General features: G+C 52.9%; 1 protein-coding gene across 4 annotated transcripts in view; it reads left to right on the top strand.

Moving 5' to 3' along the window:
• Positions 1-18,734, top strand: part of RGS3 (regulator of G protein signaling 3) — a 162,238-nt gene that overhangs the window by 129,375 nt on the left and 14,129 nt on the right. For all 4 annotated transcript variants that reach the window (XM_027105131.1, XM_027105132.1, XM_027105134.1 and 1 more), the window contains one exon: positions 15,283-16,248. In XM_027105131.1, coding sequence (XP_026960932.1) covers positions 15,283-16,248 — 966 coding nt within the window. The remainder of the gene's footprint in view (positions 1-15,282; positions 16,249-18,734) is intronic.

Below are 18,734 nucleotides of genomic sequence, written 5' to 3'. Positions count from 1 at the left end.
GATCGTGCTGGGCTGGGTGGTGTGGTGTCCACCCCATGGCCTGGGCCACAGAGGGTGGGAGGCGCAACCCCAGCTAGTTTGAATGCAATGCTCCTGGTCCTTTGCACAGACTGCAGCAGCTTGGAGCTCAGATTGGGCCCTGTTGGGATGGTGCCAACCAGGGTGGTGGATTGGAGGGTTGGGGGAGCGTGCGGTTCTCAGCCAGTGGTCTGCCTGGCTCCCCCAGAAGAGGCGCAGCTGAGGAGGGAATGCCCACGCCCCGCTGGGTTCCTAGGGGCGCTGAGAGCCTCTTCCTGTTCAGTCTCCCAAGGCCCTAGAATAGCTGAGTCTGTTTGCCTTCTGGACAGATACGGGACTGAGGCAGGAAAGGAAGGATTTGCCTGAGGTTATATGCGACTCAGCAGCACGGCAGGGACAAGAACCCAGGTCTCCGGGTCCCCCACCCAGGTTTCTCTCCGTCACACCAGCTGGATGACTCAGAGTACTTGGCTTTCACCTTGATGCTCCCTTTTTGGGGACTCCCTTAGTGACACATTCCTTTCCAGGACTGTCGCATTTACTAGCTAGAGCCCGGCTCTCCTCTGAAAAAGCAGTGCGTGCAAGTAAAGAAAGTCCTGGCCTGGCCAACAGGCTGGAGACTGAGGCACAGGCTGGTCCCTGCTCACTGGATGATCTCAGGCAAATCTGCTTTTTTCTCTGGCTCAGTTTCCCCTTTGGAGCAACCAGGGACTGGACCAGGTATTGCCTGGCCCCTTCCAGGCATCCAGAGAATCTTCCATTCTCTGCAGACCCTCTCCTCTTCCTGGGTTCCGAGAGTCATTGGTCAAGGCCAGGGTCCGGCTTCTCAGGGAAGTGGCCCCCTACCTGTTCCTCAGGCCCTTCTGGTCAGAAGCCTTCTCTTGCAAGCTGGAGCCTGGGCCGAGGCTGGGAGGTTTGTTGTTGTTTGTGGAGCCAGGCCGTTTCCAAGATGTCATTGCTCAGGGAAAACCGTCATTCCTCCGAGGGATAAAGAGGCTGCTTACGGCTCAGCCTGGAGAGGCTGGAGCCGCTCACGGCAGGCCAGCCAGGCTCGGCCCCCGGGAGTCGCCACCTTTGCCTGAACAACCAGCTGGTGGGGGCAGGATTGGGAAAGGGGTGCTGGGGCCACAAGCCGCTTGAGAAATTGGAGCTTCCAGGCACGGAGGAGAGGAGAAGGGGTCCCAGAAGACCCTCTTCCTCTGGCAGTGGGCCGAGGTCATCACTCCAGACGTGTGGAGAGTTGCCAGGTGTGCCCTCTGCTCCAGATGGCCTTGGGCTTCTCCCCTCTCCCTCTGCCATGGGCTGGCCTGCCCGCACCTGGCACTGGGGCTCAGGCTGCTGCCGGAAAACTGTCAGCGGCTCCCAACTTAGAAAGGTGGGGAGTGCAGAAAGTTATTTGGAACTGGGCGCGCTCTCCCCTACGTAGCCAGGGCTTTCTGTGGCGTCCTTGGTTATCTCTTGGTGGGGTTAACCTCGGGCTGATAGCAGAACTCAGACACTCGGGGCAGGGTGGCAGAGGGTGGGAGGCATGGGGAAAGGCAGAGGAAGAGCTGGGCAGAGCCTCTGGGAGCCAAATGGCTGGCCACAACCTTGAAAAAAGGCTGGAGGCAGCCACGGGGAGAACACTGGAATGGAAGGTGGCGTGCCTGTCCCACTCCTCTAGTCAAGGGTTGTAACTGTGTCCGCGCAGAGCTCCAAAACCTTCACTGCTCACACCTCAATTAATGAAGTTCCCAGTTGATTCAAACAGCGGCCCTGTAATTGCTTTCTCTGCCTGTTTCCCTCCCTTCCCTCCACATGTGTCTAACACCCACTATGTACGGTGCACTGGCCAGGTACTGGAGGTATAGGTCCAATCTTTAATCTAGTGCCAGGGATGGGCGTGTAATGGATGGTAACAAGACAGCTTTGACAGGGAGACTCGTGGAGAGGGAACCCTGGGGAAGCTTCCAACCCAGCCCGGGAGACCCTGCAGGAGGTGAGACTGAATCCGGATGCACAGATGCTTGTCCATCGAAGGAGGAGATCTCCATCCCAGTCTGCCCACCCTCTAGGGTGTAGACATGATTCCTGCCTGACCATAGAGATTGCCTATGTGTGTCCATCCACATGCTGCGACTTATCGCAGTGGTGGCCGAATAATGTTGTATGCAGGTGCATGGGCTCTGGACTTGAGGGCAGGCTCTCCCTCTCTACAGTTGGGTGCTCTTGGGTAAGACACAGAAACTCTCGGTGCCTGCATTTCCTCAAGCAGGGGCCCAACTTCACTGGGGTGATGAGATGAGGTGTGTTCGCAGAGGGCTGCGTGCATGCTGACACTGAGGCATGGGGGCAGCGGGGGTACCCCTGGCACCTTCCCTTACTGGTGGCTGTCATTGAATGGGATGATGTGGGTGAAGTGAGGTGTTCGGCATGGAGTCTGACACTGAGCGGGCATTTGCTGAATGGGAGGGGGCACAGCAGCTTTGGGGCTGGGAGGGAGGAATCAGCTGGAATGTGCTATCAGGCCCTAGGATGAGGGCTTTTATTTGCTTTTGAAATAAACTTTTATATTGAAATGTAAAAGACAGCAAGGGTAGAAGTATGTAGCCAATGAATTTTCACAAAGTGAATAAACTCTCCAGGTCAAGAAACAGAACATTCTAGTACCCTGGGAACCTACCCCGCCCCTGGCCGCGCCCCACCCCTCAGTCACTGCCACCTCAAAGGGTAACCCTTTTCTTGCCTTCTCTCACTGAGTAGTGCTGCCTGTTTTTGAATTTTGTATTCGTGGAATCATTGAGTATGTATTCTTCTATGTTGACTTCTTTGGATCAGCATTTTGATGGTGAATCCTTCAGTATTATTGTACTCAGTTTTATTCCGTTCACCCCCACTGTGTGTGGTATTTCACTGTGTGAATATAGGTGCCCCAATTTATCCATCCTATCATTGATGGACATTTGGGTTGTTGCCAGTTGGAGGTTATCATGAATAGTACTACTATGAATATTCTCATACATGTCTTTTGATGCACTGTAATATACTTTCCTGTTGGGTAAATACCTAAGGTTTACAATTGCTCAGTCATAAAGTTGTATATAATTAGCTTTAGTAGATTCCACTGTATAATTTTCTTTTTTTTAACATCTTTATTGGAGTATAATTGCTTTACAGTGGTGTGTTAGTTTCTGTTTCATAACAGTGAATCAGTTATGCATACCCACATGTCCCCATATCTCTTCCCTCTTGCATCTCCCTCCCTCCCACCCTGCCTATCCCACCCCTCTAGGTGGTCACAAAGCACCGAGCTGATCTCCCTGTGCTATGCGGCTGCTTCCCACTAGCTATCTATTTTACATTTGGTAGTGTATATATGTCCATGCCACTGTCTCACTTTGTCCCAGCTTACCCTTCCCCCTCCCCATATTCTCAAGTCCATTCTCTAGTAGGTCAGCATCTTTATTCCCGTCTTGCCCCTAGGTTCTTCTGATCTTTTTTTTTTTTTTTTAGATTCCATATATATGTATGTATGCATACGGTATTTGTTTTTCTCTTTCTGACTTACTTCACTCTGTATGACAGTCTCTAGGTCCATCCATCTCACTACAAATAACTCAGTTTCGTTCCTTTTTATGACTGAGGAATATTCCATTGTATATATGTGCCACATCTTTATCCATTCATCTGTTGATGGACACTTAGGTTGCTTCCATGTCCTGGCTATTGTAAATACAGCTGCAATGAACATTGTGGTACATGACTCTTTTTGAATTATGGTTTTCTCTGGGTATATGCCCAGTAGTGGGATTGCTGGGTCATATGGTAGTTCTATTTTTAGTTTTTTAAGGAACCTCCACACTGTTCTCCATAGTGGCTGTATCAGTTTACATTCCCACCCACAGTGCAAGAGGGTTCCCTTTTCTCCACACCCTCTCCAGCATTTATTGTTTGTAGATTTTTTGATGATGGCCATTCTGACTGGTGTGAGGTGATACCTCATTGTAGTTTTGATTTGCATTTCTCTAATGATTAGTGATGTTGAGCATCCTTTCATGTGTTTGTTGGCATTCTGTATATCTTCTTTGGAGAAATGTCTATTTAGGTCTTCTGCCCATTTTTGGATTGGGTTGTTTGATATTGAGCTGCATGAGTTGCTTGTATGTTTTGGAGATTAATCCTTTGTCAGTTGCTTCATTTGCAAATATTTTCTCCCATTCTGAGACCACTGTATGATTTTCTCAAGCGTGACACCAATACACCCTTTTCAGGCAGCATAGGAGAGCACCTGTTGCTTCACGTCCTCACCAACAGAATTGGCATTAGCTATTGTGATATCTGATTGTGGGTTTAATTTGCATTTCCTTGATGACTAATGAGGTTTAGCACCTTTTCGTATGTTGATTGGCCGTTTGGATCATCTCTTTGTGAAGTGCCTCTTCAAGTCTTTTCTCCAGTTTTCTATTGGATCCTCTTATTGATTTGAGGGAGCTTAAAAAATATTCTGGATATGTGTTCATTGTTGGATATGCACATTGCAAATATCTCCTCCCACTCAGTGGCTTGCCTTTTCACTCTTTTCTGAAGAATAGAAGTTCTTCATTTTAATGCAGCCAACTTGTCACTCTTTGTCTCTGTGGAGAATGCTAATTGAATCCTGTTTCTTTGCTTATTACAAGGTTGTAGATATTCTGTTGTGTTGTCTTCTGGATGTTTTATTGTTTTATGTTTCATATTTAGCTCTGAAATCCACCTGAATAGATTCTTACGTAGGATGGACGTAGAGGTCAAGACTCATTTCCTCTGGGTGGATATCCAATTTATTCAAAAGATCATCCTTTCTCACTGTCGGTCCCTATCACCTTTGTCAGAAATCAAGGGGCAATAGGGTGAGCTGAGTTTTGAAGGATGTGTAGGAGTTCACCAGGTGGACAGAGGAGGGGAGAGGGTTCTGGGAGGAAGTACAGTGAGCACAGATTTAGAGGTGCCTGAGAGGAGTGTGCTTGGGGAACTACCAACAGTTCAGCCTGGCTGGAGGGAAGAGGGGAGAAGTGGTGTGGTGGAGAGGCCGGTTGGCAGGGACAGGACACACAGGGGAAGGAGCTGGGACACCAGAGGGTTGTGGTGGATTTAAGCTGGAGGGGAGTATAGTCAGGTTCGTATAAGAGAGATGAGAGACGGTCCCATGACAGGAGGATGAGTTTGGAGCCTGCTGTCAACCCAGACAAACCCAGCCTTGACATCCCCCTCAGCAGAGACAGAGCATGTCTTCTTCAGAGAAGCAGTGGCAGAGGTAGCAGTGTGCCTGGGGCCTTGGAGGGTGGCCTTTGGCTGCAGGTTTGCGGCTGAGTCCAGTGGCCAGATATACATTCCAGTGTCCTTGAGTGGAAAAGCTTCCCGCCACTCCAACCCCAGCCGCCACCCAGTGCCGCCAGCACTGCAGGCCCTGAAGGAGGAATAGTTTAGGCACTAGAGCAGACGGACAAGGTTGGGGTGGGGGGGGTGGATCTCTGGAAAGGGGGTGCTTTCTGCTTCTCCCGCCCTTGATTCACCCACAAGGATCCCGGCCTCACCTTGGGCCCTGAGAACAGACCCTTGCAGGCTGGCTGAGATTCAGAGCTGGACAGACCTCCTCCAGGAGAGAGCGGCCTAGAGAGGGGAGTCGCTTGGCCCGGAGCCACGCAGTGGGCCATACTTACCCAGCTTGGCTACCCACCAGCCTCCAGGGCCTTTGGGATGGGCCTCAGTTTTCTCCCCTGAAACGTACAGATAATAATAGTGCCCCCACCCTAGGGCTGTGGTCCGAATATTTCAAGTGCCTTCTCCTGGAGTGGATGCAGGGGGAGGGACTGGTGATGATGATGATGATTACAGGAATTGCAAATGTTTATTGAGTACCCACTACGTGCCAGGCCCCTCTATCTGGATGGTCTCCCAACAGTATCATGGTCTGGGTACTTGCTACTTCTGTCGCCATTTCACAGATAAGAAAATTGAGCCTTGAAGAGGTTAAGCAGCTTGCTCAAGGGCGCTGAGCTAGGCGGTGGCAGGGCCAGAATTTGAACCTGGATTTGTATGTCTCCAGACCCCTGTTCTTCCCGAGCAATAGGCTTCCCTCCTCCATCCCTGGCTCTGAAAGTGCTCCCCGTTATCCGAGCTGTTGCTTGCAATTAAGCCTGAGATTTTGGGCTTGGTCTCCGGTGCCTGACATGGCGGAGAGTCGAGAGGAAGGTCATGGCCATGGGCTGAGCACTGCTGTGCCCCAGGTCCTGCCTCCTGCCCCCTGTCACGGCATCCCTGCGAGGGAGGCATCGCTGACGCAGCCACACGGTTAGGAAGTGGGATTCAACGCAGGCCTGCCTGATTCCCAGTCCCGGTCTCCTGCTCACAGTGCTACGTGTGCCCTTCCCTGAGGTCCTCCTAGCTTGGCAGAGCTTTCGTGTTTGAGCGGCCTAGTGTAGAACATCGTAGAGAAACCACATGCTTCTGACTCTCCCGCCCATGAAGGGGTCCCCGGGCGGGAGGTGGTTTGGGAGGGTCACCAGGTGTATGTAATTCCGTAGCAGTCCTGCCCTCACCCGGCGAGTCAGACACCTGCCCCTCAATCGCCACTAATCTGGGGTAAGAGCAGGGACCCTGCATTCACTATTGCTCACCACTGCCTAGCACAGTGCCTAGGCCCTGGTGGGAGCTTGGTAAGGTCTTTTGAAGACAGAGAGGGAGGGAGAGAGGAAGGGCAGTAAAGGGGGCAGGAAAGAAGATCATGGGGCAGGAGAAGGAGCAGGGCTTTAGGGCCAGCAGACCATGTTTACATTCTGAGTCCTCTGCTTACTCAGTTTTTGAAGTTGTGTAACTTATTTAACTTTTCTGAGTCCCAGATTCCTTATTTGTAAAATGGGGCCAGTTTTGCTACTGACCTCATAATGTTGCTAGACATGAGAAAGTGTAGGTAAAGCAACTGTTGCAGTGCCTACTGTCTAGTAGATGCTCAATTAATGCTTTCTCTCTTCCCCTCTCCACCCATCTTTTTCACTGTTTTCTGTTTCCATCATCTCTAGCTCCACCTTCCTTATCTTTACAGCACTAAGTAAACTTCGCTTTCAGGGTAAAGTTCGAATTCCTTAACATAGCCATGCTTCTGCTCCATGGAACCACCTGCACTTCCTCAAATATTCCACGCTGTCTCTGGCTTTGGCCTGGATACCCTCTCCCATCCCTTTCCCAACCTCCTCCAAGAGCCATCCCAGTCTTTCCTGCTGTCTCTGTGCTTCCATAGCCCCTTGGGGTGGTGGTGGGTCGGTGGGAGATTGACATGGGCCCCTTACCTGGTTCTCTCACCCGGAGACCCAGTGCCTTCGGGGAAAGACATGTGTCTTGCCACCGTTTGTCTCTGGTGCCCCACACAGGCCCTGGCACAGGACTGGGGCTCTGTAGGTATTTGCTGAGTATCTCTGGGGGTTGGGGTGGGGGTGAGTAAACCAGGGACACAATCCTAATAAGCCAGAGCAGAACCTGACTGGGGCCATGACAGCAGTGCAGGCCAGGCATTGGCAGGAGAGCAGAGAGCCCCCTAGCCAGGGTATCCCAGGGAGCATTTAACTGGGCTGCAGGAGATGGGCAGGAAGTGGACTTCAGAAGGTTGAGATAATAAGGAAATGAGACAGTGCACGTGCACAGATCTGGATCAGGGAGAGAAAGAGGGTGTCAGGTGGGAAGGGAGTGGTGGTGGAACTCACAGGAGAACTGGATCTTGAGCAGAGAGCCCCAGGGTGGGGTAGGAGAGGCCCATGGGGCCGCGCTCGCTTTCTGACGGAGGCATCAGTCACCACAGGGACAGGAAGAGACTGAGGAAACTTCTGTTCTCCACTTGCGTGGCTTTCAGATGAGCATAAGGCCGGAGGTGTAGAAGGGGTCTTTGGGGCGGCGGGGTTGGGGGCAGAGACTGCGAGTCCAGGCCCCCCACGCACACGGAAGACCCGAGAAGAGAAGGGGCTTGGCGAGGTGGTGACGGGGGGGCACAGTACTGGAAACCCAGACCTTGGGAGCTGCTTCCCCTGCCTGGTGAGAAGCTGGTCATCCAGGAGGGTGGTGAGCATCTCAGCAGGCTCCAAAGGCCAGGCCTGAGGGCATGTTCTTCTGACTTAGCCAGGTGACATTGCCAAGAGTAGGGAAGGTTCCTAAGAGGGGTCCCTCTCTTCTCACTCCTCAGGGCTTCCTCTTCCCTGCACGTTGGTGAGCTGCTTCTCCTCTGTGCCTCAGTACTGCTTTCAGTACAATGGGCATGCTCCCTGCTCTGGTGTGTTGCCTGCCTTCCTGAGCCCCCGACAGATCAGTGAGTTGTTGTGTGATTCTCTAGGGACAGAGAATTTTCAGTCTGCAGTCAAATTCCTCCTCCTTCCACTCTCTCCTCCTGCAGTTGGGCCTCTCTTCATAGGGAGCGTGAACGGGCAGCTGACTCTAGCAAGCTTGTCAGCTGCCCAGCCTGGACCAGGGGCTGCCGAGGTCCTGCCTCTTGCACATGGGCTCCATTACAGAGGAAGTGCCGTGTACTGGAACTGGTACCAAACTAGGTTCTGGTCTGGATTCTAGTCCTGATTCTGTTGTGTGACCTTGGGCATATCGCCTCCCTTCCCTGGGCTTTAGTCACCTTGTCTGTTAATGGAGGCAGCTCCCGGAATTTTCTGGGGAGTCAAAAAAAGGTCAAGATGCCTGGGCCCTACTTTTGGGGACTCTTATCCAGTAGGTCTGGCACTGGGCCCAGATATAGATCTTTTTTAAATGTTCCACAGGTGATTCTAAAGTATATCTCTCTGTTGAGAACCGGTAGTCTGGATCAGTACTTTGCAAACTTGAATATGCAAATGAATCAGCTGGGATCTTGGTTAAATGTGGGTTCTGATCCAGTAAGTGTGGACTGAGGCCTGAGATTCTGTATTTCATAGGACTGCTGCTGCTGCTGCTGCTTCACGCATCCCACTTTGAGTAGTAAGAATCTAGACGGTCTGTGAAGTTTATTGGATTGCCCATTCATTCGTCCATCCATTCGTTCATTCATGCATCATCAACACGTAAAATGGGGAGCGGGGAGAGGTGAGGCTAGAGGGAGAGACAAAGCCCAGCGTCTTCCAGGGCTACAGAATTTGGGCTTTATTGGGAGGGCAGTGGGGAGCCACGTCAAGGTTTTAAGCCGAGGAGTGACAGGGTCAGATTTGCATCTAGAAGACTCCTCTGACAGGGCACAGAGAAGCAGCAGAGGGGCGTGGACCACGGCTGGGAGGTCAGCATCGATCCCAGTGCTAGATGTCATGGTCTTGAGGCAGGTGGTGGTAAGTGGAGACGGTGAGAGCGGATTCTTTTCTTTCTTTTTAATCAACTTTATTTTTCAGAGTAGTTTTAGGAACTGAGAGGAAAGTACAGAGAGTTCCCAATACTTCCTGTCCCTGCGCGCACATAACCTCCCCCAGTGGAAAGATTCTTTCGATTTTACGAGAGACCATCAAGGAGGATTTGGTGATTGGCCATGGGGTGGCAGTGAGGAGAGAACGATACCCAGGTCTCTGGTTCGGGCAGGTGGTGGCATCATTGATACAGAGACTCTGAGAGGAGGAATGGACTTGGGGGAAGGTCAGGAGTTCAGTTTGGGGTCATTGACTTGGGAGCACTGGTGGGATATCTGGAAGGAGGTATCCATGTCCGTGCCTAGGCTCCAGCCACACAGGTGTCCTCTCTGTCCCCTAGGGTGCTCGCCTTCCTGGCTCGGGACCTTTGCCTGTGCTGTTTGCTCCCTCATGAGCTCGTCCCTGCCCACGGAGCAGATTTTAGCCTCAGTGTCCTTCCACAGGGTGGCCCTTCCCACACGCCCCTTTATTCTCTCACGGGACCTTACAGTTTTCCTTCACTATGGATCAGTGTTTTTCAAACCACTGTTTCCGTGGGTGATGACTTGGTTCATGCCAGGCCTTCCTCTCCAGCCTGTAAGCTCCATCAGGACAGGAATCACGTCTTTCTTATTCTTGTATCCATAGAGCCTAGAACATTCTGAGAAAGGACAGGTCTGGGCTAGCAGCGGGGACTGGGTGTTGTCCATGACCAGATGGTACAGATGGTACTTGTTGCCTGGGGAGTTGGATGAGTGCTCGAGGGAGCGTGCAGGCCTGCGGTGAGAGGGGGCTGGAAAAGTTTCCAGTGAACAGGACACATGCCGAGAGGCCCGTGATGCAGCGGAGAAGGGGGGGTCATCGGCTAGTCGGAGGAAACGCAGGGAAGGAAATGTCAAAGCGGGCCGTGCTGCGCTGGTTGCGGCTGCCGCCTGTGGAGTGCTCGTGTACCAGCACGGTGCCGAGCTCTGGGTGTACATCACTCCTCGCACAGCATCCTGTGTTACGGCTAAGGAAACTGGGGCCCAGAAGGTTACCCCCGAGGTCACCTAGCCAGTAAGTGTGAAGTGGGCAACAGTATCCAGAGCTCTCCCCACTGTAAGGTGCTGCCTCCGTTCTCCTGGACTTTGCCAAACTTGTTGCAGTGGGGGCAGGGAAGGAGGACAGCCTGGAGGCCCCTGTGGCAGGGCGGTGGCTTCAGCCTCTGGGTGTCAAGAAGCCAGGCCTGAGGAGCTGACTGAGGCTGGGCAGGGGTTCCTGGAAGCCGGCATCGAGCCAGAGACCCAGAGGCATGCCAAACTTGAAGGAGCAACCCCGTCTCAAAAGGCAAGCCTGGAGGTCAAATGGCCATGTGGGAATTCTAGTAGCCTCTCTCCCTTTCTCCGACGACTTTCCATTTCACGGAGCACTTTCCTGTCCTTTCTCAGGCTTGGTCCCCAGAAGTGATAGTCTGGGATCACACAGCTAGCCAATGACGGGGTCAGGATTCCAGCCCAGGTTTTCCGGCATTATGTCCAGGGCTCTTTCCGAAAATCCTTTGTAAGGACCACCCTGAGATGGAGGGAAACGCCAGTTCACCCCCCACCCCCTGACCTCCACCAGCCCGGCCCAGCCCAGCCCAGTGCAGGAAGTGGTTTCTGAGGGCAGTTGAGGAGCGGAGCGCGGCATCTGTGGTAGATGTGATGAGTCATCTCAGAGTGCGAGCTGCAGGTTGACTCTGGGGTCAGCCGACCCGGCTCCACGCTTAGTAGTTGTGTGACATTGGGCAAGTTATTTTCAGCAGCCTGCCACCACCCTCAACCCCAATAGCAGGTGGGGGTCTAGGGCCCAGGGGACATAGCTGGTGTGAGCAGGCCTCTGGATGTCACACCTGTCACCCTTCCCCAGCCCGTGCCGAGCCCTGGATTGCGCTGGGGAGAGGATTTGATTATGTCGTAAACAGAGGCTCCATTTAGAGGGCCTGGTTCATTTCCTGAGTGCTTCTAGCAGGCGAGACATGCACAGAATTAGCCCTGGTCCAGCCAAGCCAAAGAAGTGATGGATGGGAGAGATACACGCTCCCCGCAGAAGAGGGGCAGCTGCATGGAGTGCTCGGACCCAGGGCCCTGGGCCAGCAGGCTGGTCTCTGGGGCGCCTTGGCTGGATTCTTGTCACTCCAAGCTGCTGTAACAGCTGCCTAACTGGGTGTCCCCAGCTGCCTGCACTTTCTCCATGAGAGCGCTCCCCACACTCATTAAGACCAATTGTCTAACCTCTGTTTTTCTGCTCAGCTGAGGGCAGGGACTGTGTCTGACTTGTCCCCTGCTGTCCCCATCCCCACCCCAGGGCCTAACTCAGTACTTGGAAAATGAATGACTGCGTGTATGCATGCCATGTCCCCGTCCTCACGCCACACCTGCTCACACCACCCAGGGCAGCTTCACGTAGTACGGCTCTGCCCGTGTCATTCCCTCGCTCACAGGACGATCCCACGCCCGGCATCCATTCTGTACTATGGCTCTCATCTTTATTTCTTTTCCTGTCCTAATTCTCCCACTTGCCACCCTCTCCCCCAAGGTTTCAGAGGCCCCTTCCCCCCCAGGTACCCGATGCTGCCTTAGCTTTCCCAGGAACACAGGCCTGACCACAGCGGCTCAGGTGCTCACACAAGCCCCGTCCAGGAGCACAGGATGGAACCAATGAGCTCTGGTCCTTGTTTGCCAGTGTCTGCCCTGTGGCAGATGGGCCTGGGGGAGGGGCCTCCAGCAGTGCTCACAGCCTGCTCCCCTCCCTCTAGACCCCTAGGGCCCCAAACCGTTGTGTGTAAGGGTCCAAGGAAGTGGGGAGAGACCGTTGGCTGTGAGGCAGGAGTTCTAATACTGAACCAGCCTCGGATTTCTTAGGTAATTTCCTTAGCCCCTGGGACCTCAGTTTCCCTATCTCTAAGATAAGCCTAGACTAATAATAGCTCCCACTTTATCAGATGCTTCTCTGGGGCTGGGCCCTGTGAAGAACACTAACTCAGTCCTGTGAGTCTGGAGTGATACGTGGCTCTGTTCCAGGTGAGGAAACAGGGCTGGGCTCGGAGACGTCGGGGGGTTTGGCCGTTTTCTTGCGCGGCTGGGAAATGACACGGCTGGAATCAAAACCCACGTCCACCTCGGGCAGTCTGAGCAGGAACGGCCGGGCGCTCCGAGAGCCCTCGGTCCTGGGTGGTTTCTCAGCGTGCCTGGGGCGGGGCCTCTCTGGGGACAGAGGCACTTCCCCTCCTGGCTTTGTTTGGCTTGGCCTCGGTTTAGGGCAGGATTGGCAGAGGCAGGCTGACTTGCATTTCTGGTTTTGGGTCTGTTGCTGCACTTTCCCTAGGGGCGAGGTGCGGGGGCAGGCTCAGCGCAGTCACTGCTGGTACAGGCCTGAGCCCCCACCCCCACCCCCCAGGATAGGGGAAGTGCAGCCTGCTCCCCTCTCAGGGCCCAGTGCCAGGCCCCAAGGGAACCGATTGCTGCTTCCCTAGTCCATCCTTCCAGACGGAGGGGTCTGGCGGTGGGTGTGGCGGGGGTGAGAGAACGTAGGGCACCAGGGAGCCGGCTGCCGGAGTTTGTTCTTCTTGAGGGAGAAGGCTCCCTGGTGGGTGGGAGACGACCAGGGGACTGGGCTGCTCTGGGGACTGAGATTCGAAGTGGGCTTGGGAAGAAGGAGCCAGAGGCCAGGCTTTAACCCCAGCTTAGCCCTGGGTTTTTTGTTTGTTTGTTTGTTTTTAGCCTTGGGTTTATGGGCGCCTTGGGGCAAGTCCCTAGGTCACTGTCCAGGCTGGGCCCTCTGTCTTCCTGTCAGTGCAGTGGAGGGTCTCTCTGACCCCCTGGGAACAAACTAAGGTTCCCAGATGAGATTCCTGGATTGGGGCTCCTGGCATCACAATTGCCAGCTTCGACTCTGGCAGTTTGACCGTCTGCTTCCAGGGGTCCATGGGAAAGATGTGTCACTGTTTGAGGTTCGTGGCCGTTGTTTTAATCACCATGACTACCACCACCATCATCTCATTTCAGAGCTTTGGACTTTTTATAGTCTACTTTCCTGGTGTGTCACTTGGGTACATTGTTTATCCCATTTCATAGGTGGAGAGCCTGAGGCCCAGAGGGTTTAGGGACTGGCTTATCCTGGCCCCGTTGTGTGATTCTAGGTTGGCCCCTGCTCCTTTCTGGGCCTCAGCCTCCCCATCTGTGCAGTGGACATTTGGGCTCGCTGAAGTTCCAGGGTCTGAGGCAATGAGGTCCAAGGGGTTCCTGGGTGGAGCTGTCTTCATCCTGGAGCTGCAGGCAGGATTTCCAGGGAAGGAAGTCCTCCTGGTGAGTGGGCACCTGTCTTTGGCTGTGCCTGGGAACCAGACCCTGGCCAGATGGTCCTAGAGTCCTCTGAGGCTTCCCCTCCTGGCTCAGCAACTCTCTCTGCACCCCACCGCCCAGGGTGGTGGATGGGCAGAAACTTTCACTGTCATCCTCCCAGACGATGCTCTTACCCACACCGGGCTTTCACATCCGCTCTGCTGCTCCCAGACGACACTGTGACCTCTGACACGTGTGTGCAGCACCCTGCAGCTGCCCCGACCTGTGGCTGGGCCACTTATTCCCAGATGTGAGGCCTGGTTGGTCCAGGGCTTAAAAGAATTCCCAGCTGCAGGCATAGCCTTTCAGTCTCTGGCAGCTGTGCAGGGGTGCATAAGTTGCTGCTCTCTGGGCTCATCTTCCTCATCGATCAAATGGGCATTTGTGGTCTTTACAGTAAGACCTCTTAACATATGTGCTGAGGTATTTAGCCCTGAAATCTTCCACCTCTGCGTATGTGTGCGTGCGTGCGTGCGTGTGCGTGTGCGTGTGCGTGCGTAACTGTATAGTTCCCAGGGATGTGCGGCATCTTTCTCTTTCATTAGTTCTAGGTGCTGTGGCCTCTTCATAGACGAAACCCGGGCTCTGAGTAGTTCTAGGTCCTTAACTGTGATGAGGGACCCAACCTAGCCCAGGCCTGACTGACTTTCCCGTGTGGCTATGACGCTGAGACACCCCTGACTTTCTCTGAGCCCCAGGCTTCCTGTGAGATAGCTGCTTTTCACACTCCGTCAAGGGCACCATTTTTCCCTTTGCAAATGAAATCTGCGGGAACCCAGCAAAAACTCCAAGTGTTCTGAGGGTTGTGTGTGAGGCAGGAAATGCTTCCTTTTTTGGAGGTGGAACTTCTGAGGTCCCTCCAAACACAGTTTCAAAAGCACTGGGTGGATGGTCCCTCAGTGAGGTTCCATGTGTCTGTGACGTATGTCTAGTCCAGGTGTGAGCAAATATTTTGAAGTTCTGGTTTTATTCCAGTTTATTAGTTTCAGAAAGATCTAAACATTCAGAGCAAGTTCTAATTTGAATGACTCCCTAAGGTTTTTTAAAACCTTTGGTTCAGATAGGAGATATCCTTCGGCTGGGTCCAGGATTCTCCCACTTGGTGATCGCTCTGGCTTGGGGCTTGGTTTGATTCTGGCCCATGAAGGCAAAGGCTGTCTGGCTCCTCATTTATTCACAGAGTGACTTACTCACAGAGGGACCATGACATTTCCCTTAGAGGGCCACTGGGAAGATTACATAAGAGGGGTTTGCTCTGCCATGGCCCCTGGCATATGGTAGGAGCCACATAATGGTAACTAGCCTCTCCCTCTTCTCCCATAAATGACCAACCATGTTTTGATGGATCAGAAGTTTCCAGCAAGGAAATAAGGGTGGGAGCCCATATTCAGTTACGCCAAAGGGACCGTCAGGTTTCCATGTGGCACGTTGGCTTTCACGGTGTGGGGTTCGGGTCAGGGCTTGATTTTGTTTCAATCTCTGTGACATTGGCTTGTGCGCAGTGGCCTCCACTTGTGAGCCCTCCTCATTTTCTCTTTATTTCACAGATGTTCGAGACAGAGGCAGATGAGAAGAGGGAGATGCCCTTGGAAAGGAAGGGGCCGGGTGCTGAGGACCCCTCACCCAGCAAGGACCCCTCTCGTGGCCAGGATCCTCCTCCAGGACAAGACCTTCCACCCAAAGAGGACTCCTCTTCCAGCCAGGAACCCTCTGCTGGCCCAGAATCACCAACCAGCAAAGACTCACCTTCCTGCAAAGAATCCCCTCCGGGCCAGGAACCCTTGCCAAGCAAGGACTCCTCACCATGCCAGGAACACCCTACGGCCCCAGCCTTCTCTCCATGCCAGGACCTTCCTGCTGGGCAAGAACTCTCTCCCAGCCAAGACCCTCTAATCAGCAAAGACCTCCCTGACATCCAGGAACCCCCTGCCCAGGACCTTTTGCCCCGTCAAGACCTGCCCGCGAGCCAGGACCCCCTGGCAGCTGAGCCCCTTGCTAAGGAGACCACAAGCTCTGGGGACCCACTGGCAGCCACAGGAGACTCGCCTATGGCCTCCAGGCCAAACTTCGTGATCCCAGAGGTCCGGCTGGATAGCACCTACAGTCAGAAGGCAGGGGCAGAGGGGGGCAGCTCGGGTGATGAGGAAGATGCAGAAGAGGCTGAGGAGGGCGAGGAGGGAGAGGAGGACGAGGACGAGGACACAAGTGATGACAACTATGGAGAGCGTGGTGAGGCCAAGCGCAGCAGCATGATCGAGACGGGCCAGGGTGCGGAGGGAGGCCTCTCGCTGCGCGTGCAGAACTCGCTGCGGCGCCGGACGCACAGCGAGGGCAGCCTGCTGCAGGAGGCCCGCGGGCCCTGCTTTGCCTCCGACACTACCTTGCACTGCTCAGATGGAGAGGGCACTGCGTCCACCTGGGCCATGCCTTCGCCCCGCACCCTCAAGAAGGAACTGGGCCGCAATGGTGGCTCAATGCACCACCTTTCCGTCTTCTTCACAGGACACAGGAAGGTAAGGGGGCCAAGGGTGAAGGGGGAGTGGGTACATGACAGGGTGGGGTGGAGGGAGCGTGCGTCCAGGAGCTGCAGGGAATGAGCCTTTGCTTTGTCCCACCTCTGTTCTTCTCTCAGCCTTCCAATGAGCCTTCCACCCATTTGACAGAGGATAAAACTGAGGGCCAGAGGGACCAAGAAGGCAGAACCTGGACTTAAACCCAGGACTTTATGACTCCAGATATTCTTACAGCTCCGTTGTACTGGGGAAACCCACAGAAAGTAGAGCAGGTGTATTTGGATCTAAAAGATCCAACATCATAACTGGAGAAATAGTTATAATTTACACTTGGTTCAGGCCTAGCCAGACTAGAAATCTATCAGCCAACAAGCATGACAACACATATTTCCTCTGTGCTGGCATTATTCTAAGCGATTTACAGGAACTCATTAACTCTTACAACAGCCCTGTGAGGTAGACACTGTTGTGAGGAAACTGAGGCACTGGGAGGTTATGTGATTTGCACCGGGTCGCACGATGTATAAAAGTCTGAATCAGAACTAGAATGTGGCTCCAGGGCTGGAGCTCTTAACCACTGTGCCCTTTGCCTCTTGCAAATGTTTAGAAATAGATGAGTAAGTGTTGATTGATTTCCTGCTGTGGGCCAGGCCCTGTGCTCTGTGCCACAGCAGGGGCCACAGAAGTGTGTGAGGCTGATCTCAGCCCGTGAGGAATGCTGCTTCTGTGTGGGCCCCGAAGGTGGCCTAACGGTGAAAAGATTGCATCACGGCCTTGAAGCCCGTTAGCCAGCTTGAGCCTGGGCTCTGTCCCGTACTCACTGTGTGGCCTTGGGTGAGTCACTCAGCTCTTCTGAGCCTTAGTGTCTTCTCTGAAAAGCAGAGATGAATAGCACTCACATCCCATGGTGGTTGAGGGTGAACCCAAAGAGCCCAGTGCCTGACGACATTCGTGCAGGCGCCAGGCGAATGCTGTGGAGGTGCTCACAGCCAGTGTGGTGCAAGGTGTTGTTATGACAACTGTTGTGAGGCCAGGCAGGTGCAGATTCAGGGAGGAGAGACCCCAGGGCCTAGGGGCACGAGGGAAGGCTTCTGGCAAAAGATGCTCCTCAGTCTGGCCTTGAAGGTTGGGCAGGTTTAGAATAAACAAAGAGGATGAGGTAGGCATTCTGTGAAAGACCATGACCTGGACAAAACTGTCTGTAGAAGTCAGTTTAGCTAGAACAAGGGATTTCTACAGTGCAGGGATGGTAGATGGGTGGCACTCATTCTGCCATTTCTGACTCCAAACCCATGGCAGACATGACTAATGGATTCCAGCACATTTCCCCACCAAGTTGGGACATGGCCTCAGAAACCTTCTTAGCTTCTCAGCCACTAGCAATAAGGCCTCTGGGCACGTGGGAGGACACCTTCTGCTGAAAGGTGGCTGGGCTGGAAGGGCCGGTTGGGGCCCTCTAGAAAAGGGCCTTAAACTTTGTGTCCAGGAATTGGAACTAAATCCCAAAGGAATGGGGACTGGGTCTGTTTCCTCATCTGTAAGCACTTTGATGTGCTCCAAAATCACCAGGGGAATAGGTTATTTATTTATTTTTTTTTTAACATCTTTATTGGAATATAATTGCTTTACAATGGTGTGTTAGTTTCTGCTTTATAACAAAGTGAATCAGCTATACATATACATATATCGCCATATCTCCTCCCTCTTGCGTCTCCCTCCCACCCTCCCCATCCCACCCCTCTAGGTGGTCACAAAGCACCGAGCTGATCTCCCTGTGCTATGTGGCTGCTTCCCACTAGCTATCTGTTTTACATTTGGTAGTCTATATAAGTCCATGCCACTGTCTCACTTCGTCCCAGCTTACCCTTCCCCCTCCCCGTGTCCTCAAGTCCATTCTCTACGTCTGTGTCTTTATTACTGTCCTGCCCCTAGGTTCTTCAGGACCTTTTTTTTTAGATTCCATATACATGTGTTAGCATACGGTATTTGTTTTTCTCTTTCTGACTTACTTCACTCTGTATGACAGACTCTAGGTCCATCCACCTCACTACAAATAACTCAATTTCGTTTCTTTTTATGTAATATTGGAGTAATATTCCATTGTATATATGTGCCACATCTTGTTTATCCATTCGTCTGTCAGTGGACACTTAGGTTGCTTCCATGTCCTGGCTATTGTAAATAGAGCTGCAGTGAACATTGTGGTACATGACTTTTTGAATTATGGTTTTCTCAGGGTATATGCCCAGCAGTGGGATTGCTGGGTCATATGGTAGTTCTATTTTTAGTTTTTTAAGGAACCTCCATACTGTTCTCCATAGTGGCTGTATCAGTTTACATTCCCACCAGCAGTACAAGAGGGTTCCCTTTTCTCCACACCCTTTCCAGCATTTATTGTTTGTAGATTTTTTTGATGATGGCCATTCTGACTGGTGTGAGATGATATCTCATTGTAGTTTGTTTTTTTTTTTTTTTTTGCGGTACGC

Source organism: Aethalodelphis obliquidens, unplaced genomic scaffold, assembly GCF_003676395.1.
Source record: "Aethalodelphis obliquidens isolate GAN/ISIS:26980383/991018 unplaced genomic scaffold, ASM367639v1 scaffold7, whole genome shotgun sequence".
Classification (NCBI taxonomy): Eukaryota; Metazoa; Chordata; class Mammalia; order Artiodactyla; family Delphinidae; genus Aethalodelphis; species Aethalodelphis obliquidens.
Note: the sequence above shows the minus strand (reverse complement) of the source record. Positions and strands in the feature narration are given on the sequence as shown.